Source organism: Ursus maritimus, unplaced genomic scaffold (genome assembly GCF_017311325.1).
Source record: "Ursus maritimus isolate PB19 unplaced genomic scaffold, ASM1731132v1 scaffold_23, whole genome shotgun sequence".
Lineage (NCBI taxonomy): Eukaryota > Metazoa > Chordata > Mammalia > Carnivora > Ursidae > Ursus > Ursus maritimus.
In genome coordinates this window covers 39970215-39982442 of record NW_024424786.1, presented here as the reverse complement: position 1 = coordinate 39982442, position 12228 = coordinate 39970215, and the positions used below count along the sequence as shown (strand labels likewise).

The following is a 12228-nucleotide window of genomic DNA, read 5'->3' as shown; positions in this document are numbered from 1 at the left end:
TTTTTTTTTTTTTTTTAGTTTATGGGAGATCTGCCCATAGTTTCTTTGGAAAAGGCTCATACGAATGTGTATTTTTATTTCCCCCTCTTTTTCTTTTTTTTTTTAAAGATTTTATTTATTTATTTGACAGAGATAGAGACAGCCAGTGAGAGAGGGAACACAAGCAGGGGGAGTGGGAGAGGAAGAAGCAGGCTCATAGCGGAGGAGCCTGATGTGGGGCTCGATCCCATAAGCCGGGATCACGCTCTGAGCCGAAGGCAGACGCTTAACCGCTGTGCCACCCAGGCGCCCCTCCCCGTCTTTTTCTATAAAAGCAGCATACTATATCCACTGTTTCAAGCTGTGCTTTTTTTCACCTTAATACATCCTGGAGATTGTTCTCAGTTGGTACATAAATTGAGTCCTTGTTCTTTCTCTTTTTTTGAGGTACTGTTTTGTTTTTATGGCGCTAAAATAGAGCAGCATAAAATGAAATCTAACCTAATTATAAAATAAATCTTAAGTGTTTAACGCAGGGGCCTTAAGTACTTCTACAATGTTGTGGAACCATCTCCACCATCCATTCCCAGGACTCTTGTTCATTCCAAAAGAAACTCCGTGCCCATTAAACACTCACGCCCTTCCTACCTCCTCCCCAGCTCTGGGTAACCTCTAGCCCACTTTCTAGAAACTACGAATTTGCCTGTTCTAGAAACTTCACGTAAGGGGAATCACACACTATCTTTGTGTCTGGCTTCTTCACTGAGCGTCAGGTTTTCAGGGCCCAACGGTGCTGGGTTAGCGCGCCGCTGCTTTTGAAGGCTGAGTAATATTCTCTTGCACGCCGGGCACACCGGCTCATCTGCTCCTTCTGCCGGTGGACGCGTGGGCCGCTCGCACCTGTGGCTCTGGTGCCCGAGGCTTCAGGAGCACACGCTGCTCTTCCAGGCAGCCACCCCACGGGCTGTGGCCAGACGCCTCCGTTTCTGCACCAGCCGCGCTGCCAGGCACCGGCCCGCCTCTGCCCCACGGTCTTTGCCACCTCTAGCAGTGCGGCAGAGAACGATTGGTGCAAACATCCTCCTGCCCGTGGGAAGATAGATTGGCCATACAGAGGAAGGAAGCCGGGAGCAGGCCCTGAGCCCGCCTCCCCCGTGCCCTGAATACAGCCTCATCCACCCCCCACAGGCTGTGAACGCCGCCAAGTATGGGGTCGCCGGGGTGCTGGTGTACACGGACCCCGCAGACATCAACGATGGGCAGAGCTCCGCCAACGAGACCTTCCCAAACTCCTGGGGCCTGCCCCCGTCTGGGGTGGAGCGAGGCTCCTACTTTGAGTATTTTGGGGATCCCCTGACTCCCTACCTTCCAGCCAATCCCTCTTCCTTCCGCCTGGACCCCGATGATGCCCCTGGATTTCCTCCAATTCCCACTCAACCCATTGGCTTCGATGATGCAAAAATCCTTCTCTGGTAAGCTCTGGTGTCCCCCGGGGTCCCCCGCTCCCCCCCACTCCAGTGGCCCCCAACCTTCAATCCCCACACCCTTCACCTCCTCCCCAGTAACCTCCAGGGGACCGTGGCCCCCGATGCCTGGCAGGGAGCACTGGGTTGTGACTACAAGTTGGGGCCTGGCTTCCGGTCTGATGGTGACTTCCCAGCAGACAGGTGAGGTGGGGCCCCTCCTCCTCGAGGCTCCTCTCCTCTTTCCTTGTTACGCTGCTCTGCCCACCTCAAGCCCTAGCCTTTCCCTTTCTTCTCTCTCCCCACCTTCCCCTGCCTCCAGACTACCTGTCCTGTTTTGGGGGAAGCCAGTGAAAGCTGCATGGCCCACAAGGCCCTGCGGAGTTTCACCCCCACTTCACCTCTGACCTCCATGCTCCAGCCACCCCCTCTCTTGAACATGCCAAGCTCATTCCCAAACCAACACCTCCGTACTTGCTGTTCCATCTGCCTGGAACACCCTTCCCCACACTCCTGCCATTCCTGGCCAGCACCAACCTCCCCACCTGCCACCAGGTATCCTCTCACAGGTGGGCCTGTTAGTGTCCTGCCCAAGCCACTTCACCCCTGCAGTGGCTCACTTCCTCAGGCTTTGTCTCGCTCCGGGGAGGGAGGTCCCAGAGGGCGGGGCTGTGTCTGTCCCAGTCACTGCCCAGTGCTTGCCTACACTAAGTATCCAGTAAGTACTTCACTGCGTCTGTGAAAAGAACTGGAGAGGAAGAGTGGGGCTTGCTTCCTCTTTTTTTTTTTTTTTTTTTCCTTTCTGGTGAATAGAGGACATTTAATATTTCTGTGCTGGTCAAACAGAACACAGGTGGGGAGTAGTACATAGGGGAGAGGGCCAAGGGCCCCCTGCCTCTCAGGAGGGGTGGCTTGTGCAGGGGTGTATGTAGGGGCTTCTTGGAAAATAGTGCATGGAGTCTTCTCAGCAAAGGGGCCTGGCCTGAGGTATCATGAGCATCCAACACAGCCAATCCTTGGCCAAAATGGGGTCCCCCATAGGGGGTCTGTGGAGTCTCACCTCTCTTCCAGCTCCTTTGCTGGAATCCACGCTCCAGCGTGATGGGGGACTTGGTCCTAGTGAGGGGTCTGGAGAGCACCCAGGAAGCAGCCCAGGGTTGGGACCAGGGCTCAGGGCCCACCGCCCAAGGAGCCGAGAACCACTAGGGCTGTGCACCTTCTTTCCCTCTGCCCTTGTTCCTTCTTCCAGGCTGCCCAAGATCAGAGTGGGGGTGAGCAGGGTCCCCAGCCTCTGCTGAGGCCCAGGGACCTCAGGGTGGGGTGGAGGAAGGGTGGAGACAGGGTCTGGGCCACCAACGGACACTGTGAACTTTCATTTAAAACTAACTTCAGGGACTCCAGAGTGGCTCAGTCCATTAAGTGTCTGCCATCGGCTCAGGTGATCCCAGGGCGCTGGGATCCAGTCCCACATCACACTTCTTGCTCAACGGGGAGCCTGCTTCTCCCTCTGCCTGCCTCTCCACCTGCTTGTGCGCTCCCGCTCTCTCTCGCGCGCTGATAAATAAATAAAGTCTTAAAAAAAAAACAAAAAAAAAAAACCCTGTTACTTAAGTGGAGGGAGGGCTTCCAGCCCGGGGCCAGGGGGTGGAGCAAGGAGGAGGATCAGGGGGTGTGGGAAGTGGCGGAGGAAAAAGCCCACAAAAAGCTTTAGTTTTTGCTTCCGGCATAAGAAAGGTCTCTGGTTATCGGATCACCTGGGGTTGGGGTGTGGAGGGGAGGGCAAGGAGGGGTGCTGAGGGAGGGCTTTGCTGCCTCTCCAGTTACTTGTGGGCCAGAGACTTGGTGGTGTCCCTTTCTTGCTCTGGGCCTCAGTTTCCCCTGCACTGTGTTGGGAGGGGGAGTGGGCAGGCCCAAGACTCTGGTCGCCTCCTCGCCTCCCCAAGCCAGGTGAACGTGAGTGTCCACAACCGCCTGGAGCTGCGGAACTCCTCTAACGTCCTGGGGATCATCCGCGGCGCTGTGGAGCCGGGTGAGCGCCAGCTCGGACCTCCCTGACACTCTAGAGCCGCGCCCCGCCCCGCCCCGCCCCGCCCCGCCCCGCCCCGCCCCGCCCCGAGCATCCTCTGACCACGCCCCCTGCACCCCGCCCGCCGGGCCCCGCCCACACTCGCTCCTCCCCGGTTTCTGAGTCTCTGCCCTTCTCGCCAGACCGCTACGTGCTGTACGGAAACCACAGGGACAGCTGGGTACACGGGGCCGTGGACCCCAGCAGTGGCACTGCCGTCATCCTGGAGCTCTCCCGAGTCCTGGGGACCCTGGTGAAGAAGGGTGAGGCGGCCCCGGTGCCTGGTCTAGGGACTGTCCCAGCAGGCGGTCACGTCCAGCCCACACCTCCCTGAGCTCGCAGGCGTCCTGCCCCACCTCCTCTGCCTCACGCTCCAGTGCCCACTTGTGCCAAGCCCGAGGGCCCCGGGGGCCGACCTGCATGGACGCCAGCCCTGGCCTCGCTCAGGTCGCCCCGTGGGATATGGGGACCTTGTGCAGTGGCCTCCGAGAGCCTCCCGTGCCCCTCCAGCGCCGCCCTGAGCAAGGCAGTGCCCAGGCTCTGACTTCGGGGGGCCTCAAGCCCAGTTGAGGCAGGGATAACAGTCGTTAATTCAAGTATGTCCCGTGTGCCTACCGTGTGCCAAGCCAGTTCTCGGCACAGCAGACCCCCACAGCGAACACCCGATCTGCTGCATGCAGAGACAACCCTGGAAGAATATCTAAGCGGCTTTCTGCACACAAGCCCGAGCTCAGGAAGGCCTCTCTGTGGAGCTGGCAGTTTGGCGTGGGGTGGGGATCCAGGTGGAGGGCACAGCATGTGGAAAGGAGGGCCTGGACCAGGTGGCAGGCCCGTGGGGGAGTTTGGAGTTCAGTCTGAGGTTGGCGGGAAGATGGTGCGGGATTTTTTTCCCACGTGTTTTTACTTTTATTAATTAATTAATTTGAGAGAGCCCAAGCGTTGGGGCGGGGGGAGCAGAGGCGAAGGCAGAGGCAGGGGGAGAAGCAGGCTCCGAACTGAGCAGGGAGCCCAATGTGGGACTCGAGACCCAGACCCCGGGATCATGACCTGAGCCGAAGGCAGACGCTTAACCGACTGAGCCCCCCAGGCGCCCCTGGTGTGGGATTTTAATCAGAAGAGTGACTTGATGGAGTCCCAATTGTACACACTTTCTCCTGCTCCAGTGGGGGAGGTTGTGGGGACGAGTCAGAGGCCTTGTCATCCTCAGGGCCCGGAGGGATAGTGCGGCTTGGGCCAAGGTGGGGGCTGTGGGAAGGAGGTCTGTTGATGACAGAGGTGAGGGAGAGGACAAGGGGAGGACTCCCGGATCCCCAATTTCTGGTTCGAGCAACCTAGTGTATGGCAGTGCCATTTATGAAAAACAAATCAGGGGCAGAGGGCAGATCTAGGGGGAAGAAAGTGAATTCTGTTCGTCACATGTTGATTTTTTTTTTTTAGCTTATTACAAATTGTAGTAAAATATACATACCATAAATTTTACCTTTATTTTTTTTCTTTTTTTTTTAGAGAGAGGGAGAGAGAGAAAGAGAGGCAGAGAATCCCAAGCAGGCCCCACGCCCAGCAGGCAGCCCAACACGGGGCTGGATCCCACAACCCCGAGATCATGACCCGAGCCGAAATCAAGTTGGACACCCAACTGACTGAGCCACCCAGGCGCCCCTAAAATTTACCTTTCTAACCATGTTTTTAAAAAATATCATTTATTTATTTGAGTGAGAAAGAGAGTGAGATCACGGGCAGAGGGGAAGGGTAGAGGGAGAAGCAGACTCCCTGCAGAGCTGGGAGCCCGACTCAGGACTTGATTCCAGGACCCCAAATGACCGAGCCACCCAGGCGCCCTCTAACTATTGTTAAAGTACAATTCAGTGGCATTAAGTATATTCGGTGTCGTACACCCATCACCACCATCCATCTGTAGGACTTTTTCACCTTCCGGTACATATAACATCCCAAAGTTATAACTATATAATTTGAATTGATACCAACTTAATCTCATACAAAAGCTCTACTCCTGTAAAGCTCTGCCCTTCCCCTTTATGGTACTGATGTCACAAATTACATGTCCGTTTATGCACGTGTGCCCATTCCCATAGTGATTTTGAGGTGCCTAAGAGACATTCCCGGGGACAGGGCAAGCAGGCAGTTGAAAGGGCTGATCTCTAGGGTCGGAAAAGAGACTCCAGAGAGAAACTGAGGAGTCGGTGACATCAATGACATGTAAAACCAGCAGGTGTGATTGAGATCAACTGAGATCGGAGGTGGGGGGGGGGGACGAGCTTGTGGAGAGAGGCTGGGCTTGGGGCTTTCCCCTCTTCGGTAGTGTAGGAATTTCTGTCTCTGTTGTTCAAGTGTTTTCTTTTGAAATAATTCCAGACTTACACGAGACTTGCCAAGATAGTACAAAGGAGCCTTGGACATCGTTCACCCAGATACTCCTGATATTATGATTTTACCGTGTTGGCTCTTTCTCTCTCTATTGTTTTCTGGAGTGTTTGAAAGTTGCAGAAATGCTACACCTTTACCCATAAACTTATCACTGTGCATTCCCTGAAAATAAGGACATTTTCTTTCATGGCGGCAGGATAATGATCAGAATGAGGAAATGAACAATGTTGCCCACTGTTCTTATGATGACCTCTAGAGCGAAGAAGTTTCTGACCCGAGGGTCAATGCGGGATCTCCCATTGCCTGTGGTAGTGGCGTGTGTCATCTGTGATAGCTCCTTAGTTCTTGTCTTTCACGATCCTGAGGTTATTTTGTGGAGTGTCCCTCAATCTGGATTCGTCTGATTCGATTCAGGTTATGCATTTTGGGCAGGAAACGGTGTGAGAATTTGTGATGGCAGCATAGAACCCTTTAATACTTATACAATTTTCATTTAAAACAAAAAGCTGAGAGGGGAGCCTGGGTGGCTCGGTCAAGGTTAAGCGTCCGACTCTTGATCTCAGCTCAGGTCTTGATCTCAGGGTCGTGAGTTCAAGCCCCAAGTTGGGCTCCACGTTGGGCTCCACATTGGGGCACGGAGCCTACTTAAAAAGATAAAATTAAAACAAAGCATTGAGAAATGATCAAAGGGTACTGAATTGGAACTGGAGATGGGAGCAGAACCAGGAACAGGACGTGCTGTAGGCTGCCGGACGCTGTGGAAGGCGGTGTGGCCAATTCCTTAAGCCCCTGGACTCGGGAGCCAGACCCTGGATTTGAACCCTGGCTCCATGCCTACCAGCTGTGTAACCCTGGGCAAGTCATTTAACTTTTGTGCGGCTCAGTTTCATCTGTGAAATGGAGACAACAAGGCTCTGTCCCTCAGGGCGTTGTTGTAAGGACTGGCTCAAAATGGATAACGCTTAAGGAGAAACTCACTGTATTATGGAGCGGAGGTTGCGGGAGGGTTCCGCCTGGGATGCGTGAAGCAGACAGTTGGGGGTGGAGGGTCCGGAGGTCTCCTGAAGGCATACCGCTAAGGAAGGGGGAGCCAGGACATTCTGGCAGAAGGGACCACCTGAGATTGGTATAGAGGGCAATGTTGGGGGGTTCCCAGCACGGGCGGGAGGCTGGGAAAAGGAGGACGGTGCCTCGGAGAAGGCTGGGCTGGAGACGCAGCGGGACCTACCCCCTGTCACTGGCTGCCCCGCCCCGGCCGGCCCTTCCTCCTCTCCACGTCCCCAGCCTGTCCCCCAAGCCACCCCGAGATCCGGCGACCCTGTCCTCCAGCCCTTTATCTCCCTCCCCAGGCACCTGGCGTCCCCGCAGATCAATAGTGTTTGCGAGCTGGGGGGCAGAGGAGTTTGGGCTCATTGGCTCCACAGAGTTCACCGAGGTGAGGGAGGCCTGCGGGGCGGGCGGTGGAGGGATTCCCGAGGCGGGGCCTGGCCGGGCTCACGTCGGGCCCCCACCCGCAGGAATTCTTCAGCAAGCTGCAGGAGCGCACCGTGGCCTACATCAACGTGGACATCTCGGTGTTTGGTACGGCGCGGGGGGCGGCTGCGCTGACCCGGGGAGAGGGGCGACGAAGGGGCGGCGGCCCGAATAGTCTTTCTCTGGTCTTGCCACAGCCAATGCCACTTTGAGGGCGCAGGGGACGCCCCCGGTCCAGAGCGTCATCTTCGCCGCCGCCAAACAGGTGAAAGGGGGGCGGGGCGGGGACGACGGCCAGGGCGGGGTGGGCGGGGCTGGAGCTGGTCCTTATTAGAGGGGCCTGGCGGTGGGACTGAGGCTGGGGGAAGGCCTTGTAGGACCCGCGGGCCTGTGCTTAGGATGGAGACTCGGGTGGGCCCGGCCGGGGACCTCCTCTTGGGCCTGGGGAGGGGCCAGCCCCAGACGAGATTCCCCTCCCGGTCAGATCCCCGCACCAAACCCGGTGGGGCTCAGCATCTACGACAACTGGATCCGGCATTCCAACCGTAGCAGCGCAGCCTATGGCCTGGTCCCCAGGTGAGCCCAGGGCCAGGACGGGGCCCCCGGGAGGGCGGGCTGGCCCAGCACCCTCCAGCCCGACCATCTTTCTTTTCGCAGCCTGGGCACTCTGGGTGCTGGCAGCGACTATGCACCGTTCATTCACTTCCTGGGCATCTCCTCCATGGACATCGCCTACACCTATGACCAGGTGAGTGGGTACCCCTCTGTCCCACAGCTCAGTACGTTGCTCCCCCAGCCCCTTCCTCTCTTAGAGCCTCTCTAGTGCAGACTGAGTCAGGCTCCACCACTCAGTAGCTGTGCTCCCTTCGCCAAGTTTCTTAACCTCTCTGAGCATGTTTATGCTCGCCTATTATTTTATCAGATTTAAGGCATTACTGACAACATTGCGATATGCGCTCTCGGAGGGGGCCACACACTGCCAGTTAGTTGCAGGATGACAATGACTTAAAAAGCATCCTGGGGCCCCCGGCGGGCTCAGTCCGTGGAGCGCGCAACTCTTGATTTTGGGGTCGTGAGTTCCAGCCCCATGTTGGGTGTAGAGATTACTTAAAAAAATAAAATCTTAAAACAAAAGAGGCATTCTGATTCCAGAGATCATAAAAAATGAAAAAAATGTTTACCCCAGAATAGATTAAATACAGTATGAAACAGGGATGGATTCATAGTATCGGTGTGCGGGCTGAAATGAGGTAAGGGATGTGGGGTGCCCAGCTTGCCTCCCACTGCTTGATGCTCCAAAACACCGTTTCTCCCCCTCATGGCCATACCGCTCCTGGGCGTCGAGCTGGGATTTGAATCCTCTCATCTGACTCCCAAGCCTCAGGCTCTTCTCCGTCATGTGAAATGGAGATCTGGCAGCTGACCCAGCTCTGCCGCTATTAGCTGTGAGGTCAGGCGGGTGACTTAATCTCTGAGCCTCAGTTTCCTCCTCTGTAAAGTAGGAATTATGATTTGAGATAATGTCCCTGTGTCGTAGCTCACTGTTGGTACACCCCCCCCATCCCAAGCCTGTCACCTTGGCTTTGTTCCCCTAGAGCAAGACCTCAGCCAGGATCTACCCCACCTACCACACAGCCTTCGACACCTTTGGTTACGTGGACAAATTTGTGGACCCTGGTGAGGAGGGGGCAAAGGGAATCCTGAGGCTGGGGGAGGATGGGCCGAAGACTGAGCCCTGGCCTGGTCACCCTCCCTGCAGGCTTCAGCAGCCACCAGGCTGTGGCCCGGACAGCAGGGAGCGTGCTTCTGAGGCTCAGTGACAGCCTCTTCCTTCCTCTGAACGTCAGTGACTATGGAGAGACCCTCCGAAGTTTTCTGCAGGCTGCCCAGCAGAACCTTGAGGGCCTGTTGGAGCAGCATGGCATCAGTCTGGGTACGGAGCCCCCTTGACATGGGGGTACGGGGAGCCCTGCTCCTCCAGGGCTGAGACGCTGGCTGTTCCCCACAGGGCCTCTGGTGACTGCAGTGGAGAAGTTTGAGGGGGCAGCCGCGGCCTTGGACCAACACATATCCGCGCTGCAGAAGGGCAGCCCTGAGTGAGCAAGGGCAGCAAGCAGGTGTCTGGGAGGGCGGCATCCGGGGCAGGATGCAGGCTGGCAGCTGGGCTGCTGGTTCCAGGGTGACGAAGGTCCTGCCGCTTCCAGCCCCTTGCAGGTCCGGATGCTCAACGACCAGCTGATGCTCTTGGAGCGGACCTTCCTAAACCCGCGAGCCTTCCCGGAGGAACGCTACTACAGGTGAGCCTGTCCCGAAGCTCCCGGCAAGTGCAGCGGGGCGAGGCTGGGCAGTGGGCACCCACCTGAGGGAGGAGAATCTAAGAGTTTGCTGGCCTTCAGAGCACAACCCAGCCCCTTGAAACAGCTGGGGAATCCGGCTCAAAGGATGGGAGGCAATCAGTCAAGGTCACCCTGGAACTATAACCTGCATCTCTCACCACCACTGCTGGAAGGGTCCCAGCTTTCGGAGGCAGTGGGGCGGCGCCTTTGTGCCTTGCTATACACAGACGAGCCTGTGCCAGGCCGAAGCTCCTCTCTTTCCTGGTCCCTGAGTGACTTCACTTCTCCCCTGTGTCTCCTGTCAGCCACGTGCTCTGGGCGCCCCGCACCGGCTCCGTAGCCACATTCCCCGGCCTGGCCAATGCCTGCTCCAGGGCCATGGACACCGGCCTTGGGTCTGCAGCCTGGGCTGAAGTGCAGAGGCAGCTCAGCATCTTGGTGGTGGCCCTGGAGGGCGCGGCAGCCACCCTAAGGCCTGTGGCTGACCTCTGACCCCAGCTCCCCACCGTCCTTCATCCTAACGCTCTCCCACTCCAGCTTTTCTTGGGTGTGTCCCGGTCTTCCCTGATGCCAACCTGAGGCACAATCGCGGGACCCTATCAAGCTTCGGAGACAACAGCTTAGGGTCTCACCAGTTGTGGACACCTGAGGGGAGTGAGAAGCCTTCCTCATTCTGGCTCTTGGGTGGCAGAGGATGAAGAACAGGAGACAGGAATGGTGGGGTGTGGGTGGGTATGGATGGGATGCGTAATGCCAACCAGAGACCACCAGAGCCACCCCTCAGGGACCAGCAGGGAAACTGAGGCCCGGTAGGGGCAGTCTGGGTTCTTCTCCCCATATACCCCTATCGTGTGTCAACTCCTCCCTGCCCTCCCCTGAATAAACCAAGCAGAGTTATTGTCCCTACAAAACAAGTTCCTTTTACTGTGTAGGAATTATGAAAAAAGAAACCTGAGTGATTAGATCCAGTCCTGGGCTCTGGGAGAGGGCAGGGCTCCTCCTCATGCTGGGGACTTCGATCTGTCCACACCCTCATCTTCTTCCTCTGCCATGACCACCTCCTCCAGGGTGCGCCCTGCAAGTTTGCTCCCCACCAACACTTTGCAGGTCCCAGCAGGCGGCAGCCCTTCCTCAGTGTAGCGACCCCTGAGAAACACAACTCTTTCCTGTCCATCCAAGGGCAGTCCGTGGGCCTGGCACAGGTCCCGCGCCTCTTCGGGCCCATCCAGGGCCAGCAGGTGGACCATGAAGCCCAGAGGCAAGGTCTGGCCTTTGGGGGTGCTCAGGGCACGAGCGAGGCGGGCCAGGGCTCCCCGGCGGGCACGGCCTACGTGGCACCGGACCGCGCAGCTCTGCAGGTAGGGCAGGATCCGGAGCAGGCGGAACAGACGGGCGGCGTTGCCTTCGCGGAAGGCCGAGTCCACAGCCAGGGCCCTGCGTAGGGCCGGGCAGGAACGCAGGGCATCAGGGAGCTGCAGAACCTCATGAAGGGCCTCCACGGAGCCTGTGAGGGCAGAAGCCAGAGTGAGAACTCCTCGTCTTTCCCATCCCGGGCCACCTTCCATCCCATCCCAGCAGGCCTCCCCCGTCTCCCCTCCCAAAGGCTGGGGTCCTCAGCCAGGCCCACCTCTGGCCTGCCACCCAGCTCAACTCCGACCTTGCCCCACCTACCTTCCACTCTGGCCACGCCCTTCCCCTGGGCCAAGCTCACCTTCCCTCCCCCTTTTTTCCATCAGCCCCTTCCAGAGCCTTATCTGAATGAGTTGCCAGAGCCCCTTCAAACAGTCTGCATCCAGACTGGATCCACGAAGTGAGGCATTGTGTTTGGATGAGGGAGACAGGCCCAGAAAAGTTCACGACTTGCCTGAGGCTGTCTTAGAGTTCAAATGTAGGAGAATTTGACACAACACAATCCAAGTTTCAGACTTCAGACCCACAGCCCTTTCCCCACTTGCCCTAGCTGCTGCACAGATGAGGAGGCTGGCTCAGCGGCCCACCCCATAAGGCCTCTTCCCCGAGGACATTCTGCCTCTGCTTCCCTTCCACAAGGGTCATGCACACCGGAACCTTGGGCCACTTTTGTAAACTGAGGCTTCTGACCCATTCGTGGGTTTTGAAACCAAGAACATTTTATTTTTAAATTTTTTAAAAAAGATGTCATTTATTGGTCAGAGAGAGAGAGCACAACCAGGGAGAGCGGCAGACAGAGAAAGAAGCAGGCTTCCTGCTGAGCAAGAAGCCCAATGCAGGACTTGATCCCAGGACCCTGGATCATGACCTGAGTCGAAGGCAGACGCCTAACTGAGGGAGCCACCCAGGCATCCCCCAAGAGCATTTTATTACAATCAAATACAACAGAGTTTATTAGAATGCACCATCCATCCACAGGAAGGATCTAATATCTTGAAACTAATGTGTCAGATATATTCTTGGCTGTTTTGCAAGGGAGTTTAAAAAAGTTTGAAAATCAAACAAGGCCAGTATTTCCGCTCCAACACCGACCTCTCCACTTTTATAACCCCCCCCC

The 12228-nt window shown here is 56.7% G+C and overlaps 2 protein-coding genes across 3 annotated transcripts in view; one reads left to right on the top strand and one right to left on the bottom strand.

The window, feature by feature from the left end:
• NAALADL1 (N-acetylated alpha-linked acidic dipeptidase like 1) overlaps nt 1-10607 on the top strand; it is a 12992-nt gene extending 2385 nt beyond the window's left edge. Inside the window, exons 5-18 of the mRNA XM_040639368.1 lie at nt 1168-1451; nt 1542-1646; nt 3386-3471; nt 3651-3770; nt 7242-7327; nt 7410-7473; nt 7563-7630; nt 7850-7941; nt 8023-8113; nt 8961-9042; nt 9125-9298; nt 9374-9461; nt 9570-9662; nt 10007-10607. Coding sequence (XP_040495302.1) covers nt 1168-1451; nt 1542-1646; nt 3386-3471; nt 3651-3770; nt 7242-7327; nt 7410-7473; nt 7563-7630; nt 7850-7941; nt 8023-8113; nt 8961-9042; nt 9125-9298; nt 9374-9461; nt 9570-9662; nt 10007-10193 — 1620 coding nt within the window. The 3' untranslated portion in view covers nt 10194-10607. The remainder of the gene's footprint in view (nt 1-1167; nt 1452-1541; nt 1647-3385; nt 3472-3650; nt 3771-7241; nt 7328-7409; nt 7474-7562; nt 7631-7849; nt 7942-8022; nt 8114-8960; nt 9043-9124; nt 9299-9373; nt 9462-9569; nt 9663-10006) is intronic.
• The window catches only part of SAC3D1 (SAC3 domain containing 1), a 4770-nt gene continuing 1062 nt past the window's right edge, over nt 8521-12228 (bottom strand). Inside the window, exons 3-4 of one of the 2 annotated variants that reach the window (XR_005837162.1) lie at nt 10653-11205; nt 8521-8856 (exon numbers count right to left, since the gene is read on the bottom strand). Coding sequence is in view for 1 of the 2 variants with exons in the window: in XM_040639361.1 (XP_040495295.1) it covers nt 10703-11205 (503 nt within the window). In the remaining variant the exon portion in view is untranslated. Of the gene's footprint in view, nt 8857-10595; nt 11206-12228 lie in introns of those variants that run through there. The other variant, XM_040639361.1, reaches the window with a different exon arrangement.